This window comes from Sarcophilus harrisii, chromosome 6 (assembly GCF_902635505.1).
Source record: "Sarcophilus harrisii chromosome 6, mSarHar1.11, whole genome shotgun sequence".
Taxonomy (NCBI): Eukaryota; Metazoa; Chordata; class Mammalia; order Dasyuromorphia; family Dasyuridae; genus Sarcophilus; species Sarcophilus harrisii.
The window spans coordinates 232403345-232422274 of record NC_045431.1 but is presented as its reverse complement, the minus strand read 5'-3'; the positions used below and the strand labels follow the sequence as shown (position 1 = coordinate 232422274).

Sequence of the window (18930 nt, the reverse complement as noted above, 5' to 3'; positions counted from 1 at the left end):
GGGGTGAAGGGTTCAGAGAGAAGCCAGCACTGGTTAGGCAAGGGTAGAGACAGACAGACAAGCAGGTTTAGAAACCTCTAAAGAGTTCGTCAGAGGAGCCCACAGGAGAGAGGCGACTGCCCTAGGGAGCTACTTTCCAGCTCGGCTGATGATCCAAGCCCCAGTTCATCCAGTCCCCAGCTGGAGCCTTGTTTCCTAGTGGTCTGAGCCTAAATTGTGAGTGCAGATAGGACTTTTGAAGCAGGGTTGTTAGTGATTGTTCTTGGAAAGTTCCAGGGATAATGTCTCAGCACTATCTTCTTGTGTTTTTCTTCCAGAAAGTTGAACTTCCTGACAGTCCACGATCCACCTTTTTATTGGCCTTCAGCCCAGACAGGTATTCTGCTCCCATCAAAATCCTTAACTTTTCTTACCTTCAGCCTTGCCTGCCTCCTGCCTCCCAGTCCTTTCTTTTTCTTCTCCTGCAACGTACAGACCAGTCCCTCAAGACTCTTGGAAGCACTGCATGGATCAGTCCCTTGGGCCTCTGTGGCCAGAAAGGAAAGAAATTAGCATAGGGTTCAAGAAATGTCTTAGTAACAGATAGAAGCGGGCTCCTGATGGCCAGAAAGAGACCCTTACCTGCAAATGTAGTATTGGGGAGCAGATAAACCAGCCAAAATGCACTTAAAAATTCATCTCAGTTCAGTCAGCATTTACTAAGTACCTGCTGTGTACCAGACCTTATGCCAGACTCTGGGGATACAGAGACAGAAATTAAATGATCTCAGTTCTCAAGATGTGTTTATTTTCCTGGGCTGGACCTAGAATATGTTCCCAGAAGAATAAAACCAAAACCTAGGTAGTAAATAAGTGATTGTCTAAGAGTGAAGATTCCATTGACCTATGGCCTGCGGGAAGGAGGAAGAGGTTTGGCAATGGCATCTGAGCTGACAAGTGAGGCGGAAGTTTATTCCCAGGATAGAGTATATCCTTGTAAGGTTTCTAAACCTCTACCTGGTGCATAGTAGGCACTCTATAAATACAAGTTATTGTTAGTAAGGATGATGCAATGGGATCTGTGGGAGCCTCCAAGTATACCGTCAGATCTAGATCAGGGGTCACAGGCCTGCTCAGGCCTTTATGTGCCACTTGCTGTGCTGGGCATCGGGGGGAGCCAAAAAGAGGCCAGAAGCTGTGTCCCTTCTCAGGGAGCTCCAGTCTAACGAGATGGCATGCAAACAGCTTTGTAGAAACCAGACGGAGACCGGATAAGTTGAAGATAATCACAGAGGAAAGACTTCTTGTTTGTAGTGGGCAGCTAGGAGCCCGAGACGAGGAGGGAGAGAGCTGGGAAATGGAGTGTCACATTTGGGAAAGAGCCAGGAGGTCAGGGTCATTTGATTGCAAAGGGCCTGGAGAGCAGTGAAGAAGACTGGATAGCTAGGTAGGGGCTAGGTGAAGGAAGGCTTGAAAGGACAAACAGGATTTTGTTTTATTTTGGAGGTGGTAGGAAGCCAGGGGAATTTACTGAATAGGAGAGTGACATGGTCAGATCTATGCTTTAGAAAGTCCTGGGACAGCCGAGACTGGAATAGCATCTTCAGGGAACCGATGAGAAAGGGAGGTAGCTGGAGCCCAAAGCTTACTGTCTGCTGGATCCTTTGTCTCATGCAGGGAGGGTGCCAGGCCACGGTGGTCAGCCAGAACCAGAGGAGTGCTTTTCTCCTTCCTCTCTTGCCGAGCTCCTCATTCCTTCTCTCTTGTAGGACTCTCATGGCTTCCACCCATGTGAACCACAACATCTACATCACGGAGGTGAAGACCGGCAAGTGTGTCCATTCTCTGGTTGGGCATCGGCGTACACCGTGGTGTGTGACTTTTCACCCCACCATCCCAGGCCTCATTGCTTCGGGCTGCCTCGATGGGGAGGTTAGGATTTGGGATTTACATGTGAGTATTTCCTTTGACTGCTCTGACCTTGAGTAAGCTGCTTGCTGGGGACTTCCTGCCATTGGTTGAGGGGAAGAAGCAAACCTTTTTACTTTCAGGTTCTGGGTCATCTTTTTTCAAAATCAACAAATTATTTTTCAACATAACAACCAACATGCACAGACAAGCTGAAATGAAAATGGGCAACCCAAAAGTGGGAGTTGGCAATGTGTACCATTGCACCTTATGTACCTTCCTTGAAAGGGAATTGTCCCTAAACTGGCGCTTGGACCAGGCAGGATTGATGTTGCCCATGGTGTTGGATCCCATTTGGTGTCCATTCAGTGTTGTCAGGGCTTTTGTCCTGGGTCTGCTCTCTGCACTGGCATTTCTTCAGAGAAATCTTCAGATTCTTCCCATGAGTCATTCCCTAATCACCAGGTGAAAATTTTGTTTTCAGGCTTTTGCTTTTATAGATTGTGCTGCTCTGAATATTACATTTTCTTTCCCATAATAATTTGACTATAAGTCTAATAGCAGGATTGCTGGTGTCATTTCTTTATCTAATGTGAGTAAGAGCAGTCTCTCAGCTCAGCCACAATAAAAGGACTCATCCTTTGACTTCACCATTGTTGAATTTTCCCATCTTTCATCTTGTTTAGTCTTCGCTTATGCTTTGGGATTGCTGGATTGATAAGAGGCCTCCCTTTCCTCTCTCCATCCTTGGAGGGGCAGCCAGGCAGTCTGTTTCTTAAACCTTATCTCTCTCTGCAGCCCCAAAGCCCCTCAGGATTCCGTGGAGCACGCTGGGGTTTGTTGAATGTCCTTTGGCCTGGTTCATGGGGAGCATTTGGAAGATGTTCCCTTGCACTGGAAAAAGAACCTTGTTTCAAGATCTTAACCAGTGCAGATGACTGGTGTGCTCCACATTCTGCCAGGTCTAAGAGGTTTCCCATGGTCGCAGGTCTTGACCAGGGGCCTCAGTGGAGAATTGGGGGTGGTCCTTGCCTGTTAACTGCAGTGGAATCAGATATGGGAACGTTTGTCTGTTTTATGGAGTCCCATTTCAGAAAGATAAATTATGTTAAATGGAGTCCTTTTGAAATAGTGTTTCCCTGTTTGCTATGAGCTTATTGGCTAACCTGATAATGATTTGAGAATGGTTCATCCATAGGGTGGCAGTGAAAGCTGGTTCACAGACAGCAACAATGCTATCGCCTCCCTGGCTTTCCACCCTACGGCTCAGCTCCTGCTGATTGCCACAGCCCACGAGATCCATTTCTGGGACTGGAGCCGGCGAGAGCCTTTTGCAGTGGTGAAGACGGCCAGCGAGATGGAGAGGGTTCGGTGAGTAGCTTGTCCCATTAGAGCACAGGCCTAGAAGGAAGCGGGATATCTCGTCTCATCACCCTCCCTACTTTCTAGGTTCTGCTAGGGTTCTCATAACTGCTCCCGCTGCCCGAGAAATCAGGTTCTCAGTATGTGCATCAGTACAGCTTGGCTGTGAGGGTTGTGTCCCACCTCCTGCCGGCCTCCCTGCAGAGTCCCATCCTGTGTATGTTTCTTGTATTGTTGGAGTCTTGGGATGGTTATCCCATGTACCAGTGGAGTAGTTTTAAGGGTAAAATCAGTCATTCTGGAGACCTAAAATATGGAGTGAAGAATTCCATTTTTTTCCTGTCTGTTGGCTTATATCAAATCTTGGCAGAGACGGAATTTTGTAGTAGCCTGGCATGAAACAAAAGCTCCCAAATGGGATGTATTTTTCTTTTTGCCCCAGACTTAAGACATGTTTCTAACTTGAACCTGGATTAAAAGTAGAGAAATTTTGTCTCCTTTAAGTCTTCTGGTGTTTCTGTTGGACACAGACTTGCATTCTGGTCCAAGCTATTAGGATTTGTTATGGGAGCTATTAAAAAAATCATTAGGATTCACACTTCAGCAGGTAGCACTGCGAGGTAGACTGATCCTCATGGGTGGGCAGAGGAGAGTCCTGCTGCTTTATAGCCAGGATGGGACCCCCTGTGGCTAGACTGTGCCCCATGAGGGAGGACTGCTGCTTTCCCCAGAGATGAGTCTCCGTACTGGTGTTTCCAAAAACGGTTGCTCCTGCTTTGGGGATGTGACCCTTATTTCTTTTTTTTTTTTTTTTTTTTTTTTTTTTTTTAATTTAATAGCCTTTTATTTACAAGATATATACATGGGTAACTTTACAGCATTAACAAGCCAAACCTCTTGTTCCAATTTTTCACCTCTTACCCCCCCCCCCCACCCCCTCCCCTAGATGGCAGGATGACCAGTAGATGTTAAATATATTAAAATATAAATTAGATACAAAATAAGTATACCTGACCAAAACGTTATTTTGCTGTAGAAAAAGAATCAGACTCTGAAATATTGTACAATTAGCTTGTGAAGGAAATCAAAAATGCAGGTGGGCATAAATATAGGGATTGGGAATTCAATGTAATGGTTTTTAGTCATCTCCCAGAGTTCTTTTTCTGGGCATAGCTAGTTGTGACCCTTATTTCTGAGGCAAATGGAAAGGGCTAGCAAGAAGGACAGAATTTGTACAAAGATTTGGGCATGTTTTTAGCTAAAAAATAACTAGAGTTTTATCTCTAAAGTATTTAATAGAGATTGATATAAAGTATAATAGTTATTTCCCAGGTTTTAAATTAACGCCGTCTCTCTGCCTCCCCCTGTGTCTGTCACTTTCTCCTCTTGTCCTCTCTTTTCTCTTTCACCTCCCCTCTTTTCTTTTATTCTTATCCTTTTCTTTCCCATTCACCTTCCTTCCTCCTCCTCTTCTTCTTTCTCTCATCTACATGTCTGTCTCTCTCTCTCTTGTTTTAGGTTGGTGAGGTTTGATCCCCTCGGACACTACTTACTCACAGCAATTGTTAACCCCTCCAATCAACAGGTAACTGAATTAGTGATTCCCCAGAGCTCCTAAATCCCCTAAACTTTGGGTTACTCCAGGTCCCTTAGGCCTGCGGGATATTTCTTTTTTTGGAGAAGTCCCAGAATCAGTCACAGGCTGTTGGTCTTAAGGTAGAGCCGCAGCTGTCCCAAGAGACTGGGCCCCAGTCCTCCTTTGGAGTGACAGCCGCCTCTGCTTTCGCATGGTGCTGGAACTTGGGCGGGCTGCCATGGTTGGAAATGGAGACTGGGCTTCCCGCTTTAACCACTTAGGTTTAGTTCCTCCCCGAAAGGATGTGCCTTAATTCTGTGTCCCAGCCCAGAGTTGCCAGGCCAAATCAAGGTCTCCAGAGTGTTGCGCTCCAGAAAGGAGGGGCTTTGTTTGCTTTGTGGTGGCGGGATTTTCCTCCTTGGCCTGAGGTGCTAAGTCCCGCCCACCCCTGTCTCCCACTTCTCCCCCACGGGGTTTGTTCCAGAGCGATGATGAGCCTGAGATCCCCGTGGACGGCGCGGAGCTGTCTCACTTCCGCCAGCGCGCTCTCCTGCAGTCCCAGCCCGTCCGTCGGACGCCTCTTCTGCACAACTTCTTGCACATGCTGTCCTCCCGCTCCTCTGGCATCCAGGTGGGAGAGCACAGCACAGTCCAAGATTCTGCCACCCCCTCACCCCCGCCTCCTCCACCGCCTCCCCCTCCGCCCAGCACGGAGAGCTCCAGGACGTCCGCTTACCCCCGGCTCCGAGAGCGCGTCAGCTCCCCCCCAGCCGAGTGCTGCCAGCCCCTGGGGATGCTGTGCCTTTGCAGCCGCTGCTCTCGGGCGCGACTTCCTTCTTCCCTCTTCCCACGCCAGGACAGTGCCCCCTCTGCTTCCACTGGGGCTACTACTGCTTCCTTTTCTTCTGTGCAGACCGAGCCCTACCATGCCCCGGAGCAGGCCTCGTCAGCGCAGCAGGACCAGGGCCTCCTGAACCGCCCGTCTGCCTTCAGCACAGTGCAGAGCGGCACTGCGGGTAACACACTCCGGAACCTCAGCCTGGGGCCCACACGCCGCTCTCTGGGCGGCCCTCTCTCCAGCCACCCTTCCAGGTACCACCAGGCCGGGAGGGAAATCGCCTCTGGGCTCGGAGGCGCTGACTGGACCCGAACGGTGCTAAGTATGGACTCACGCTCCGAGGCGGACGCTCTGCCCCCGCCGAGGACCAGCGCCTCTTCGGTGAGCCTGCTGTCGGTGCTGAGGCAGCAGGAAGGCGGCTCCCAGGCGTCCGTATACACCTCCGCCACCGAGGGAAGGGGCTTCTCGGTCTCGGGGCTGGCAGCCGAGGCAGACGCGGGCAGCGGCTCGGGCCAGAACAACAACTCGGGCAGCATTCGGAATGAGCTGCAGTGCGACCTGAGGCGCTTCTTCTTGGAGTACGACCGGCTCCAGGAGCTAGACCCGGGCCTGGGGGGAGAGCCCACTCCCGCCCAGCAGGCCCAGGAGATGCTCAACAATAATATTGAGCCGGAGAGGCCAGGCCCTTCCCACCAGCCCACCCCACACAGCAGCGAGAACAATTCCAACCTCTCCCGGGGCCACCTGAACCGCTGCCGTGCCTGTCACAACCTCCTGACCTTCAACAATGATACCCTGCGCTGGGAAAGAACCACACCGAACTACTCACCTGGTGAGAGTAGTTCCTCCTGGCAGGTCCCCGGCGCCTTGGAGGGCCTGCCCGCGGGGGGCGGCCAGCTGCCCCCTGCCGACGGCACGGAGGGCGGGCGAGCCCCTGGCTCCAGCAGGCTGGAGCTGAGCCCTTCCACCAGTGCCCAGGACGAGAGAACTGTGGGAGTGGCCTTCAACCAGGAGACGGGCCACTGGGAACGCGTTTACAGCCAGGCCGCTGCCAGCCGACCCGGGAATGTATCACAGGAGGCCTTAAACCAGGAAATGCCTGAGGAAAGCTCTGAGGAAGACTCCCTCAGGAGGTAAGAGAGCCGTGACCCTCCCACCCCGGCCCCCTCGCTGGGCCGCCGTAGACACCGCTCCTTGGCCTCTAGGACCATCTCCCGGGCCTGGCGAACCGGGTCCTGGCCAGGAGGAGTTCAGTGGCTTCCCTGAGGTGACCCGGCTAGTCAGTCACCGCTCCTCGGGGCTTCGGTGCCCCGGTTGTTCTCTGGGCCCTCTGCCCTGCCTCTCCTTCCCGAGGTCAGATGGGTCCTGGTGGTTTGACTCACTTTTCCCTGGGGAATCTCTTCATCTTCTGGCCTTTTCTTAGCCTAGGTCTAGTTTTCTCTTGGGCAAATCGGAATCCTCATTGTGTGCTCTTGGGAGGAGCCCTGGGACGTGGCCAGCCTCTGCAGGGTCTTGGCCTGAGCTGAAAGGAAGGAGTGCACAGTTTCTGAGGAGAAGGAAGCAGTTCCTCTTGAAGGAGGGCACTTGTCTGAGTCAGGCGGGGCCTTCCTACTCTGTGTTGGGGTTCGCGGTGGCTTCCCGCAGGTAGAGAAGGGACCTCGGGTTTTCCAGGAGCAGCGCTGTGGTGGAGGAGGTTATGGCTCAGACCTAGTGCTCCCCCGTGCTCTGAGAACTGGCTTCTAAGTGGTCCGTTCAGCCGCCTTCCTCACTCGTCATTGGTGTTTGACCCTCGACCTTGTCCGGTCCCGTCATTTCATAGAGAAGGCCACAGGATTCAGGACACCGTCCCTGGTCACAGGGTTAGTGAGTGCTGGAGTCTGTGATGGGAACTCCTCCCTCTTGACGGTGATGGCTTTCCACAGTGCCTTCCTTTTTCTTATCCAAACCAGGGCTCTTCCACCTCAGACTTGAGACTTTTGACCTTATTCTAGGTTAGGGGCAGACACAGGGTTAGTGGGGGCCTAAAGTGGGCAGAATTGTTCCTACAATAGCAGTGACTGTAAAGGTAGGTGTAGCTGCCTCTTCCTGCACCTGCATACTCTGCATCTTCATTTGTCAGGCATTTTTTCGGAAAAATGACTTCCCAGGTAATTGCAGGTCTTTTAGTCTGTGTCTGCTGGGCCCAGGTAGTGCCGTCCTCTGCACTTTGTTGGCTGAAATCTGTGAGATTTACCTGTGATAGATAGCTGTCCAGGGGGAGCACTCAGGGAGTCCTCCTCTCTAAGGGCTGCTTTGGTCAGCTGGCAAGTATGGTGGGCCTCCCATGCTCCCCTATGCCTGGAAGGTCAGAAACACATGGTCTGTACCCATCCTCAAGGAGCATCTGGCCTGTCGGGGTTTGAGATTTACAGCTCAAAACAGTTACAACAAAGCACCGTAAAGCGCCGGTGTCTGATGCAATAGAGTTTGGTGGAAGATTGTTGCACCCTTGGAGAGCTTCCTGGAAGAGGTAGTTCTGGAAGAAAGCCCTGAAAGAGAGGGGAGTTGATAGGAGAGGGAAGTGACCCCTTCTGGCAGAACTGTCTGAATGAAGTAAAAAAATGAGCAGACTGTACGGAGAGGAGTTCGTGTTTGTCCTGAGGACTAGCTCGGGAGTCCTGTCGGGGAAGAGGAAGGAGAAGCCAAGGCACTCTGCACGGCCATCATTGCCATAGGGTTGGATAGCCACTACCCGGGCCCGGTCTGAACAAGGCGAGTGCCCGGTCATTGTTTGGCAGATGTCAGACTTGCCCCCAGCACTGGCTGGAAGCTTTTTTGTCTGGGATTTCTGCTTTGGCATGTGAGACCCGAGGCCAGCCTCTCCCCTTGCTTGCTTTGGCAGTAACCCACCAAACATACGGGTTGTTTTTTTCTTTAGAAATAGCATTTTTATAAATTTGTGTGAAACTTTTCATATGAAACTCCAATCTCTGCTTTGTCAGCCCTCTTTTAAAGCAAATCTTTTTTTCTTTTCTTTTCTTTTTTATTTTTTTTTTTAGCATTTTTTATTATAGTATATATATATTTTTTCCAAATACACCCAAAGATATTTTTCAACATTCACCTTGCAAAACCTTGTGTTCCAAATTTTTCTTCCTTCTCCGCAAGATAGCAAGCAATCCGATATAGATTAAATGTGTGCAATTCTTTTAAACATTTTTCCATATTCGTCATTAAAGTAGACCTTTTGAAAACCCAGGAGCTGTTCTGCCTTTGCTCCGGAATGGTCCGAGGCTAACTCAGCTGAGGTTTTACTGCAGTTTCCTGCAGTCTCTTCAAGCAGGGTTGTATGGAGTGACCCATCTCCATGTGTGTGTTGGGAGCAGAGGAAGATATGGTCTGAAAGGCCTGTCCCACCCACCGGGTTGTTGCTGCAGGGAGCAGCGTGCTTGCAGGCACTGGTGGTGCTGACTGGTCACCCTAGGAGCTGGAATTGGAGGCTGCCGCCTCCATGGTGAGGAGCCCAATTGGGCTTGTTCTGGTCCTTGGCAGAGGGCTGGCAGCATCCTGGTCTCTGGTGCTGCCCAGCTAATTAGTGTTGTTGACAAATAAGAGTATTAATAGTCCTAGGCAGGGGAGGGGGCGTCTCCCTGGAGCTGGGCAGCAGAAGCTAATTTTGCATCCCGAGCTTGTCTTCTTTTGTTCATGGGCTGCCTGTGTAGGATGACTTCTCGGTTCCCCTCCAGCTCTTCAGCTTCTGAGTTCCAGAGCCACGGCAAATTGGGGGCGTCATTCTTCCAGGGATGAAGCTTTAAAGAAAATGTTCAACCCCTAATATTGCCTGACATTGTGGCTCCCTCCAGTAGGTGTCACTCCAACCTCAAACTAATTATTTGGAAATAACCCTCTTCTTGCTTTGGCTACATTTGCATTACTCAAATTCAACTTTACATAAAGAATTCTGAAAGAAAGCCACGCTCCACAACACCCTATGTTAGCTTTGCTGTACAGTCCCAGGCTCTGTCTCCACTCTGCATCTTGGTGTCTGCCCTGGGCCTTCTCTGCCCAAGAAAACCAAAGCCTTGAAAGGAAAAAGCCTTCCAAATGAGGATAAGAGAATGGACACTTGGCACCTCAGGAGCTAAGAGAGACCTGCCCTGCTCCACCCGTGGGCATGCGTGTGTGTTACCTGTCCGCTCCTGGCTGTGTCCATGGCTGGCCTCAGCCCCAATGTGTCCTTGAACCCCTTGCCAGCATCTTCTCTCCATTGGCACAAAGCCCCCTTCTTTTCTCCCTCCCCTACATCCAAGGGCAAGTTCACATTACGTAAATATCTCCTGTCGGGGTCTGCAGAACCAGCTACTTATCTAAGTGAAAACTGTCTGCAATCACGAAATAGTGACAGTTCCAAGTTCACAAGTCCCTTAACCTTAAATCGAGAACCTTTGCTATATATGTCCTAAATTGGGGGAAAGAGAAAATGATGAAAACCAGTCATTTAGTCATTTCATGGGTCGTAAATTCTTTAGTACTTAAGGCCAGCAGTTGATTGAATATCCTGCCTTTGTCAGTAGCTCATCTTCTATGTCATGCCCCCTAACTGGGGGTCTTCCCCAAGCAGCCTTTCTAGCCCCTCTATTTTCCTTTCTCTCTCTTCTCTTGGTGACCTTATTGGTTTTCAGGGCTAATGGCTGCCTCCCAGATCTCCATATCCAGTCCCATCTCTCTCCTAGTTCACTCCCGTGTCCTCATTTGTCTATTGGGTGATTCAAACTGGATGTTGTAGAAACATCTCAACCCAAACACTGTCTAAAATAGACCCCTTATCTTTCCCTACTTGCCTACCACTGTTGGATGTACTGCCGGCCATCCAGCCTCATAGGTTTGCCTTTCCCTCAGCTGCAAATCCAGTCATTTGCCAGATCTTGCCATTTCTAGCTTCGCAATCTATTTTACAGCATAGCTGCCATCTTAGTGCAAGCCCTCACCATCTCTGACCCAGATTACTCATTTGCTTTCTAATTGATGTTCTTGCCTTCTCTCTCCCCGTTGCAGCCCATCCTGCATACTGCTGCCAGAGGGAGTTTCCTCAAGCATAGATGGGATCATGTTGTTCTCTTTCTCAACCGACTCTATACATATATATGTACAATATGTCCTGCCCCCAGGACAAGATATATAGTAACTTCTCTCCCCTCCCCTCAACCTCATTGAGGCTCTTGTCCTCTGACATGAAAACTTTCTGGGTCCCCCTCCCTTTTAAATTACCCTGCATTTAACTAAAATGTTTGTTTTTATGTTTATTCATTTCGTGTGTGTGTGTGTGTATGTGTGTGTGAGAGAGAGAGAGAGAGAGAGAGAGAGAGATAGAGATACTCGGCAGCATATTGTAGAGTGTTTTGCTCACGATAATGAGTTATATAAATGTAGGGATTATAACTAAATAGAGATGTTTCATTCATCGTATGATGAATGAAAACATCCATCATATTTGTATCTTCAGAGCCTAGCACCTTGTCTGGTATGATGTAGACACTTCAGTAATACTTGTTAATTGATTGATATGTTCTTAGACATTAGACCTCCCTAGAGTTTTGTCCATAACTTCTCTTCGAGCAAAGACTCCCCCTTGGGGATTGAGTGAATTTCTTGGCCACAAGCAACCTACTTACTGATCCGTCTCTAGGAAAATTGTTCATTCTAAGGGTGTTCGTTATTAAAACTTCAGGAACTCCAGAAGTACAAGTCAGATTAAGAACCATTTCTACTTCCCCTTCTCTGTATCCCCAGATGGGGTTCTTAGGGCCTGGACACTTACATAAAGACTAAGTAGCAGGCTTCATATTCCTCTGGGAGTTCTATCTTACCGTTATGGCAAGGAAGGCTAAGGGGAATATGGTGACAGGTGACAGGATTGGTGGGGAAAAGTAATGACCTGAGGAAAGGGTGCTTATTTAGAGCTCTAAATTTGTTTCATTTTTATCCAGTGGATTTCTTTGGAGGAGGAATCTTTTGAGTCTCAGAAACTGCAACTTTTAATAGTTGTCTGAGCTTGTTGAATTCATTGGCTTGGATCCCCCTGGTCCCCAGCATTAGTGGTAGAACGGAAGTTCTTGACTTTGTCTACAGGACCGTTCCCTTCTCTTATTCCTTTTCATCACATCCACAGGAAGGAAAATGAAGTTCTCCATCCCTGGCAGTGATGCAGGGAGGCAGTGTATGACCCAGCCCTGGACTCAGGTCAGAAGACCTAGTTTAGAATTGGGGCTTTTACATTTTTACAAGTTCTCTGACTTGGCAGCAAGTCCCTTAAATGCTCTCAGTTTCCTCATTTGTAAAATGGGGGTTATAGTGTTTGTAGCTGCCTTTTACTGTGTGACTATGAAGATGAGCTGAGATGACATTTAGAAAGTTTTTGAAACCATTGTATAAGTGTTAGCTATTTCTGCTGCTCATCTGTGGGGTTTCGAGAGATTTGAGAAGTGTGCCTTTCTAGGATTACTTACTTTTCTGGATTCTATAAAAACGGTAACATTTTTTGCCTCACATGTGTTTTATTAATTTTTTTTCCTTTATCATGTTGTTGGGATGCTCATGGAAATGACTTTCCATAATTTTAATTTGTGATGTCTAAAATTTGGTTCTGGCCTGATCTTATCATTGTGTCCCTTTTCTAAGTTGTGGTTCAGGTGTCCTTTCCGGGCAGCAGGTCAGCCAGTTTTCACATCAGTTCTCTGTGGAAAAGGCAGGTCTGGCACATTCTGCATCTCCTGGCTTATTTGGAACTTTGTGCTGCTGATATTTGGTTTGGCCTCTTTTAATGTCTTTACAATTTCCGCCAGAACTATGTTAGAGCCAAGGATAGAGGTTAAGAAAGTGGGAAAAGCATGAAGGAGAATGGCAGCAAAAGCATTAGTGTAGTTTCAGTTTGAGGGCTGTTTCCCTTAGTGCTGTGCATCCTTTTTTGGTGCTTGTGTTAGGCCAGAAATGTGCTCTGCTTGTAGTATGGTGAGCTTGAGGGGGTTTTTCTCCTTCTCTCCATGTTTGAATCTCTGTGAGGTTCAAGAGGAACTTTGTTTTCCCATCATTTCCTTCCTTAGGAATGGTTCGAATGGACCCACGTTTCATTCCATTCTACCTTCCTTAGAAGATAATTGCTTGCTCTAAGGAAACTGGGGCCTTTTTATCTGCTAGTTAAGGATTTATCATCTCCTATCTTCTGCCACCAGGAGGAGTTACTGTTCTTTTCTTTTTTACTCACCACTTCTCACAGATTGACAGGAGGTAGTGAAGCTTCCTGGCTCCAGCATAGATTAGAGTTGGGAGCTTCACACCCTTGTTCCTCAAGCTTTCTTATTGACTGATTACCTTGGGCTACTTCTTTTTTGGGGGGGTCTTGTGGTTAAGAAATGAGAAGCATCCTGATCACTCATGTTTTGCTGTTCCAAGGCCATTCTGGTTATGGTTTGGGGGACTCATTTGTTGCCTGGCAGGACAGGTGCTAAAGTAGAGGTAAAGGTCCAGATCTTGACTTTGCTATTTACAAGCTGTCAACTCTGGAGAAATCCCTTCCCTCTCCGTGCCTGAACTCCAGCCTCTCTAAAATGAAGGGGCTGATGGTTGCTAGAGTGCCTTCCAGCTCTGATTCCTATGGGATTGTAAGGTTATTTTGAATTAAACCCAGTTCCAAAGCTGGAGACCAACCTGACTGTAGAGAACTTTGAATCCTCAAAGGATGCAGCCTGCCATCCTCCTTCAGGTTTGGCAGTGGGCAGGGGAGGAAAGAGAAGGATGCCTTCCAACCACCCCCCCGCTTCTGTACTGCCCTGTGTGTATGTGACACGGGGCAGTCAGTGGGTGTGCTCTGCCTAATCTTGGTGAGCCCCGAGCTTCACCTTGTGCTCGCCAGAGCACGGAGGTCAAGGTTCTTTGAGAAAGGTTAAGTGTCATACATGTAGTGAATAACAGAGAGAAAGAAAAAGAGGCAGAGAGGAAGGGAGGAAAGATGAGAGAGAGAGAGGGAAGGAAGGAGAGAGCACAGAGCTAAAAAGGATCTTGCTTTGCACCGTCTTTTTGCAGTGAAGAGATGCTTTCCTTGGGTTTTGCATTTCTTAAGGGCTTTGAGGCTGAGTGAGTACTGGCCTTTATGATGCTGTGGGATAGAGAGTTTAAGTATGATTATACTTATTTTGTAGAAGAAGAAACTGAGGTTCAGAGAGCTTAGGATCTGCCCAAAGTCAGACGGTCGGGAGTTTTGGAAGGAGCCGGTCCTTCGATTTCAGTAGCTGGACCCTTTCCCTAACATGCTGAATATCCAGCTACACCTTAGACTGGCTGCTGCTCCTGACTGCTGGGGATAGTTGTGATGGGGGGAAGAAGAAAGGGCCCTCTTGGGAGGCTGGTTTTTTCATTGTTTCATCAGCGCTTCTCAGGGGAAATGCGGGCAGCTTGGAGTTGGGTGCCACACACAGTTGGAGGTGTTGGGCTGGGGACAGATCCCTCCTCCTGCCTGGCAGGCAGCCCTTCCCCCACCTCAGGCCAAATTAGCACCTGTTCAATCCAAATTACCCCCATCATCCCCCTCTCTCTCCTCTTGGTGGTGGCGAGCCGCTTTGTGCTTTGTATACACACCCTGGGAACTTGAAAAGATGTAATCGGCTCTGGCAGCTCTGGGAGCTGGATCTTCCTAGGGAAGGCGGCGGCAGGCCTGGAAGGAGAGGAGCTACAGCTTGGGCGAAAACATGGGGAGCGGTCTCGTGGACTCCTCCTCACCCCTTCATAGTCCCTCCCCATGGGAACTATTCAACCTAGCGCTCGCACTGTTCTCTTGGAGGTTTTTCCTAGACAATAACGCCAGGTGTATGTAGGGGGTTCTGTTTGCATAATGTATTTTGCTTATTGTGATTGTTCCCAGCCATTAGCTGTGCCAGTTGGCTTCCGCTCCTCCCCCTGGACCTGCTTGAACACATTTGCAGAGGCTGCTACAGTCAGATCCTGAATTGGAGGATCTGGCCTGTCTGGGGCTTAGGGCCCGGCTGATAAATCTTATTAGCCATGTCTTTTCCCACTAATGGCCCTGTTAACTGCCCCGAACAAAATGATTTATGGATATACATGGGTGAAGACTTTTCCGAATGTGGCGCTGCTCCACTCCTCTGTGGAAGGGGCTGTTGTCTTAGCATCCTGCACCCCACCCCCACCTAAGCATGAGTCACCCTTGGGCTCCCCTGCTGGCTTTGGGCTGGCAGATATGGAAGGCCCCCTCACCTACGAAGTTGCCTGACTTATTTATAATGGAAGCAATAGCCAAATTCCTCCCGTTTCCCAAGAAGGAGAGTGGGAGTTTCTCATCCTCTTAGCTGGCTGGTTCCATCTGGGGAAGCAGCGCCACACCAAGCCAGATGGCTGGACAGGAGGAGCTAGCTGACCCCCCCAAAGCCACCACAGCAGTCAGAGTCCAGAACTTGTGGGTGAAAGCTTCTGTCCCCTTTTTCATGCCCAGGGAATGACTTTTGGATGTCATGCCCCAGGATGGTCTAATTATCTCCAACCCAGTTGAGGTCTTTGGGGGGGGGTAAGTGCCAGGCTTGGCTGAAGTTCTTTCCTAAGCTTATTTGATGGATGCCCACTAGTCCCAGGGTAGCGAGGGCAATTTGTGCCATTGAGCTGGAGCCATCCTCCCCCATGTGACTGGGAACAGAACATCCAGGTGGGGGGAGAAAGATGGGGAGAAAAAGCTATGTGGGTGTTTCAGGGTCACCTTCCTGGAAAGAAATTCAAGACAGAACAAAAGTAGATGGTGGTGATATCAAAAGGATCAAAGGCATATGAGCTTGTCATGATGGAATAATTAAGCGTGCCCTCTCCTGTATTGTATCCACAGCAGCTCGGGCCTGGTGATTCTTACCCCTCAGCCTCATTTTCCCCTCTCTCCTTCACATGCACATGTGTCCAGCTTCCCCGCCTCGGTCTCCTGCCTTCTGCAAGATGGCTTCCGCCTTTCCTCTGTCAACAGCAACAACACACTTTTGGGCTGGCGTCCTGTCTTTGAAGAAATCGTGGCTGCTCTTTACATTCTTCTGCTCCCTCCCCCTTCTCCATTCCTCCCAGACCTAAATCACCTAAATGATCTCTTTGGGAGGAAGTGCCTCATTAGGAACAAAGGATCAGAGCCCTCTAACTGGAAGGAGTGCCCAGGCTCTCCCAGGCAACCTGCTGGCCAGAGATGAGCAAGCTGAGATTCAGACCAGGCTTAGAAGTGATTTGAACCCAGGCCCTCCAAGTCCAGAGCCAAGGTTCTCAATATTGTACCACCTCTTTTATACCTGATCCAATATGAGCACATTCACAAGGGCTTATTTATTAAGTACTTAAATCTGTGCTGCAACCATCTTCTATATTAATAATCAGAAGAAAAATAATCCCTAAGATTTCTGTTGTGCCCCATAATTTTGGGGCATATTCCAAGACACCTACTCTATTTCCTCCTGATTCCAGCCATTTTGTTCTCCTAACATCCTTAGATAGTGCTAGCTTTTTCACAAATAACTCTTACCCTTTTTCCTTGACGTATTATTCAGAGCATTGAGGTGCAATACATTAGGAGCTGCAATTAGTCAGGAAGAGCTGAGTTTAAATGCTGCCTCAGACACTTACTAGCTGTGTGAACCCAGCAGATCACTGAATCTCAGCCTTAGCTTCCTCATCTGTGAAATGGGAATACAATGTTGATGGGAGATAACATATGTATAGTGTTTTTGCAAATCTTAAAGAACTCTTTAAATGCTGTGAGCTGTGTTTGTTGTTATTACATACTGGTCATTATTCATTAACATTTTTTTTTTTAATTTCAATAGTATTTTATTTTCCAAATACACACAAAGATAGTTTTCAGCATTTGTTTTCATAAGACTTTGTATTCAATTTTTTTTTTCTCTCCTCTTAACTCTCTCCTTCCCAAGACAGCAAGCAATCTGATATAGGTTAAATATGTGCAGTCCTTTTAAACAATTTTCCATATTTGTCATGTTGTGCAAGAAAAATCATACCAAAAGGGAAAAAAAACTACAAGAAATGAAAAAACCAAACAAAAAGATGAAAATACTATGCTTTGATCCACATTCAGTCTCCATAATTCTTTCTCTACGTGTACAAGGCATTTTCCTAGTCTTTTGGAATCGCCTTTAGTCCTCTCATTGTTGAGAAGAGCCAAGTCCATCATAATTGATCATCACCTAATCATGTAGTTCCTGTGTATATTGTTTTTCTTTTAGTCCACCAATGGTACCTTTTGGCTTTTCACATGAGCCACCAGGAACTCTCTAGAAATGGAATTGGCCTAAACCAAATACTTTAAGAGAAGTATTTTCCCCTAAAGGGACCTTAGGAAATGGCTGGGTTGTAAGACTGCTGTTACTTCTTTAGTCATTTGTATCAGGTAAAAATAAGGGAGATGGGGAATAGCAGAAAGCAGTTTGCCAGCCTGCTTGGATCTCTCCAGGCCTCTCTAAAATCATCTCCTGATTATTTCTTACAGAACAGTAATATTCCATCACATTCATATAGCATAACTCATTCAGCCATTCTCCAACTGATGGGCATCCACTCAGTTTCCAGTTTCTTGCCACTACAAAAAGGGCTGCCACAAACATTTTTGCCTGTGTCCCTCCACCACAGAATTGACTAATCACTGCTATGCACGAAAACAGGGGACGGAGGGAACCCAGCCCTGACAGGGTTTCTGTGGCCAGCTCAGAGTCTTGCCTGAGTACAAGTTGAGACTGAGTCATATCATCTGGGAGAAAGTAACATTAAGTTGCATGTTGCAGCCTGAAATCTCAACTGAATAACAGAAAACCTTCCTTAGTTTAGCTTTCTCTTGTTGATGATACACCCAAGAGCTCATTTTCAAAGATCCTCTGGCCCCAGTAGATGAATACATGGAGAACCTTATTTTAGGATTTATTTGTGTCTTTGTGTTTTGTAGCCGAAGCTTCACTTTTTTAGAGGGGTATCATTACTTTAGGGTGAACATCCTACTAAGTAAGTGGATTTAGTTTTGTAGTTGGTTTATTAATTGTCATTTCATCTCATAATTGTTCAGGTACTAATGCTTTCTCTCCTGCAAGGTCCTTCCCTCCTTCAAATTATGGGCCACGGCAAGAAGGATGATATAGGGCTGGGTGGCTGAGGCCTGTCTCTGGAGCACTGTAAAGGCAGCCTGGAGATTTAGCAGCAGGAACTGTGGGCCTTTGCAGCCCCCCTCCCCCCCCCCCCCCCGTGCCAGTCTCTTCTTACAGCATGTTCTCCTTGTATCCCACTTTGGTTTTACTTGTACTGCCTGGGTTTTGCTGGCTTTCTTGAATGTTGGATTTTCCCCCCTTTGTTCTTTTATTTTCTTTTTGTCTTTCTTTGTCTTGATGTTTCTTTTTCCACAATAAAATCACACTGGGTAGAGGGCCATTTGTAAAGATTTTTTTACACATACAGAAGCTACTAGGTTCCCAGACCATGAAGCTTAGCACTCATGATACCTGAAAGAAGGGAAGGGCCAATTTGTACTTTTGGGTAATTGTGTGTGTGTGTGATTTTTTTAAAAGATGAAATGTTTTACCAGGTTGAGAATTAAGTATCTCCCAGGCTTTACAGAGTTAATCTTCATTATGGCAGTATTGATTGACAAGCTGGAGGATGGATTCTTTGGGGGAACGGGGGTGGAGAGTGGAAATTGCAGTTTTCTCTGTTAATTGTACTTTAGGTATCATTTGTGACAGTTTCACTTTGTCTAGACGGATCAAAATGGTGGCTCAGTGGTACCAATGGAACTAAGTGCCAATGTCATTTGGGGATCAGGGTAGTCTTAAGGGGGTGGAGGGCCCCAAGGGTGTGTTGTGGATGGTTAAACTACATCAGATGCCTCCAGAGATGGGAGACATTGCAAGTCCAATGCCATGCAGAAGAGGCTTCTCTGATGGAGGGAAGATGATTATATTTGGGTCTTTGTGCCGACTCTGGAGTGTGGAGGCTGGGAATTGTTCAGGTCTCTGTTGGAATCTCTTCCCTTCTATTTCTGTAGGCTCCTGAAATCCTTTTACTTTAGCAGACACTAGCCAGGAGGGCTGCCTCTTTGCCTCTGATTAATAAAAGACTTTGCCTGCTGTGCCTTTCCCATTTCTCTTGCTGTTGTCTTCGCTTGATCTGCTAACTCTTTTCTTGTTCTCCTAAGATTGGCTTGAAGATTGTGCTTCATAACATAAAGCGTTTCCATGTAGGCCAGGTTTATAATCGT

General features: G+C 47.8%; 1 protein-coding gene across 9 annotated transcripts in view; it reads left to right on the top strand.

The window, feature by feature from the left end:
• AMBRA1 (autophagy and beclin 1 regulator 1) overlaps positions 1–18930 on the top strand; it is a 168514-nt gene that overhangs the window by 32811 nt on the left and 116773 nt on the right. For 5 of the 9 annotated variants that reach the window (XM_031943017.1, XM_031943015.1, XM_031943016.1 and 2 more), the window contains 5 exons: positions 318–376; positions 1749–1932; positions 3086–3258; positions 4768–4834; positions 5310–6796. In XM_031943017.1, the coding sequence (XP_031798877.1) occupies positions 318–376; positions 1749–1932; positions 3086–3258; positions 4768–4834; positions 5310–6796 (1970 nt within the window). The remainder of the gene's footprint in view (positions 1–317; positions 377–1748; positions 1933–3085; positions 3259–4767; positions 4835–5309; positions 6797–18930) is intronic. The other 4 variants (XM_031943019.1, XM_031943021.1, XM_031943020.1 and 1 more) reach the window with 1 other exon arrangement.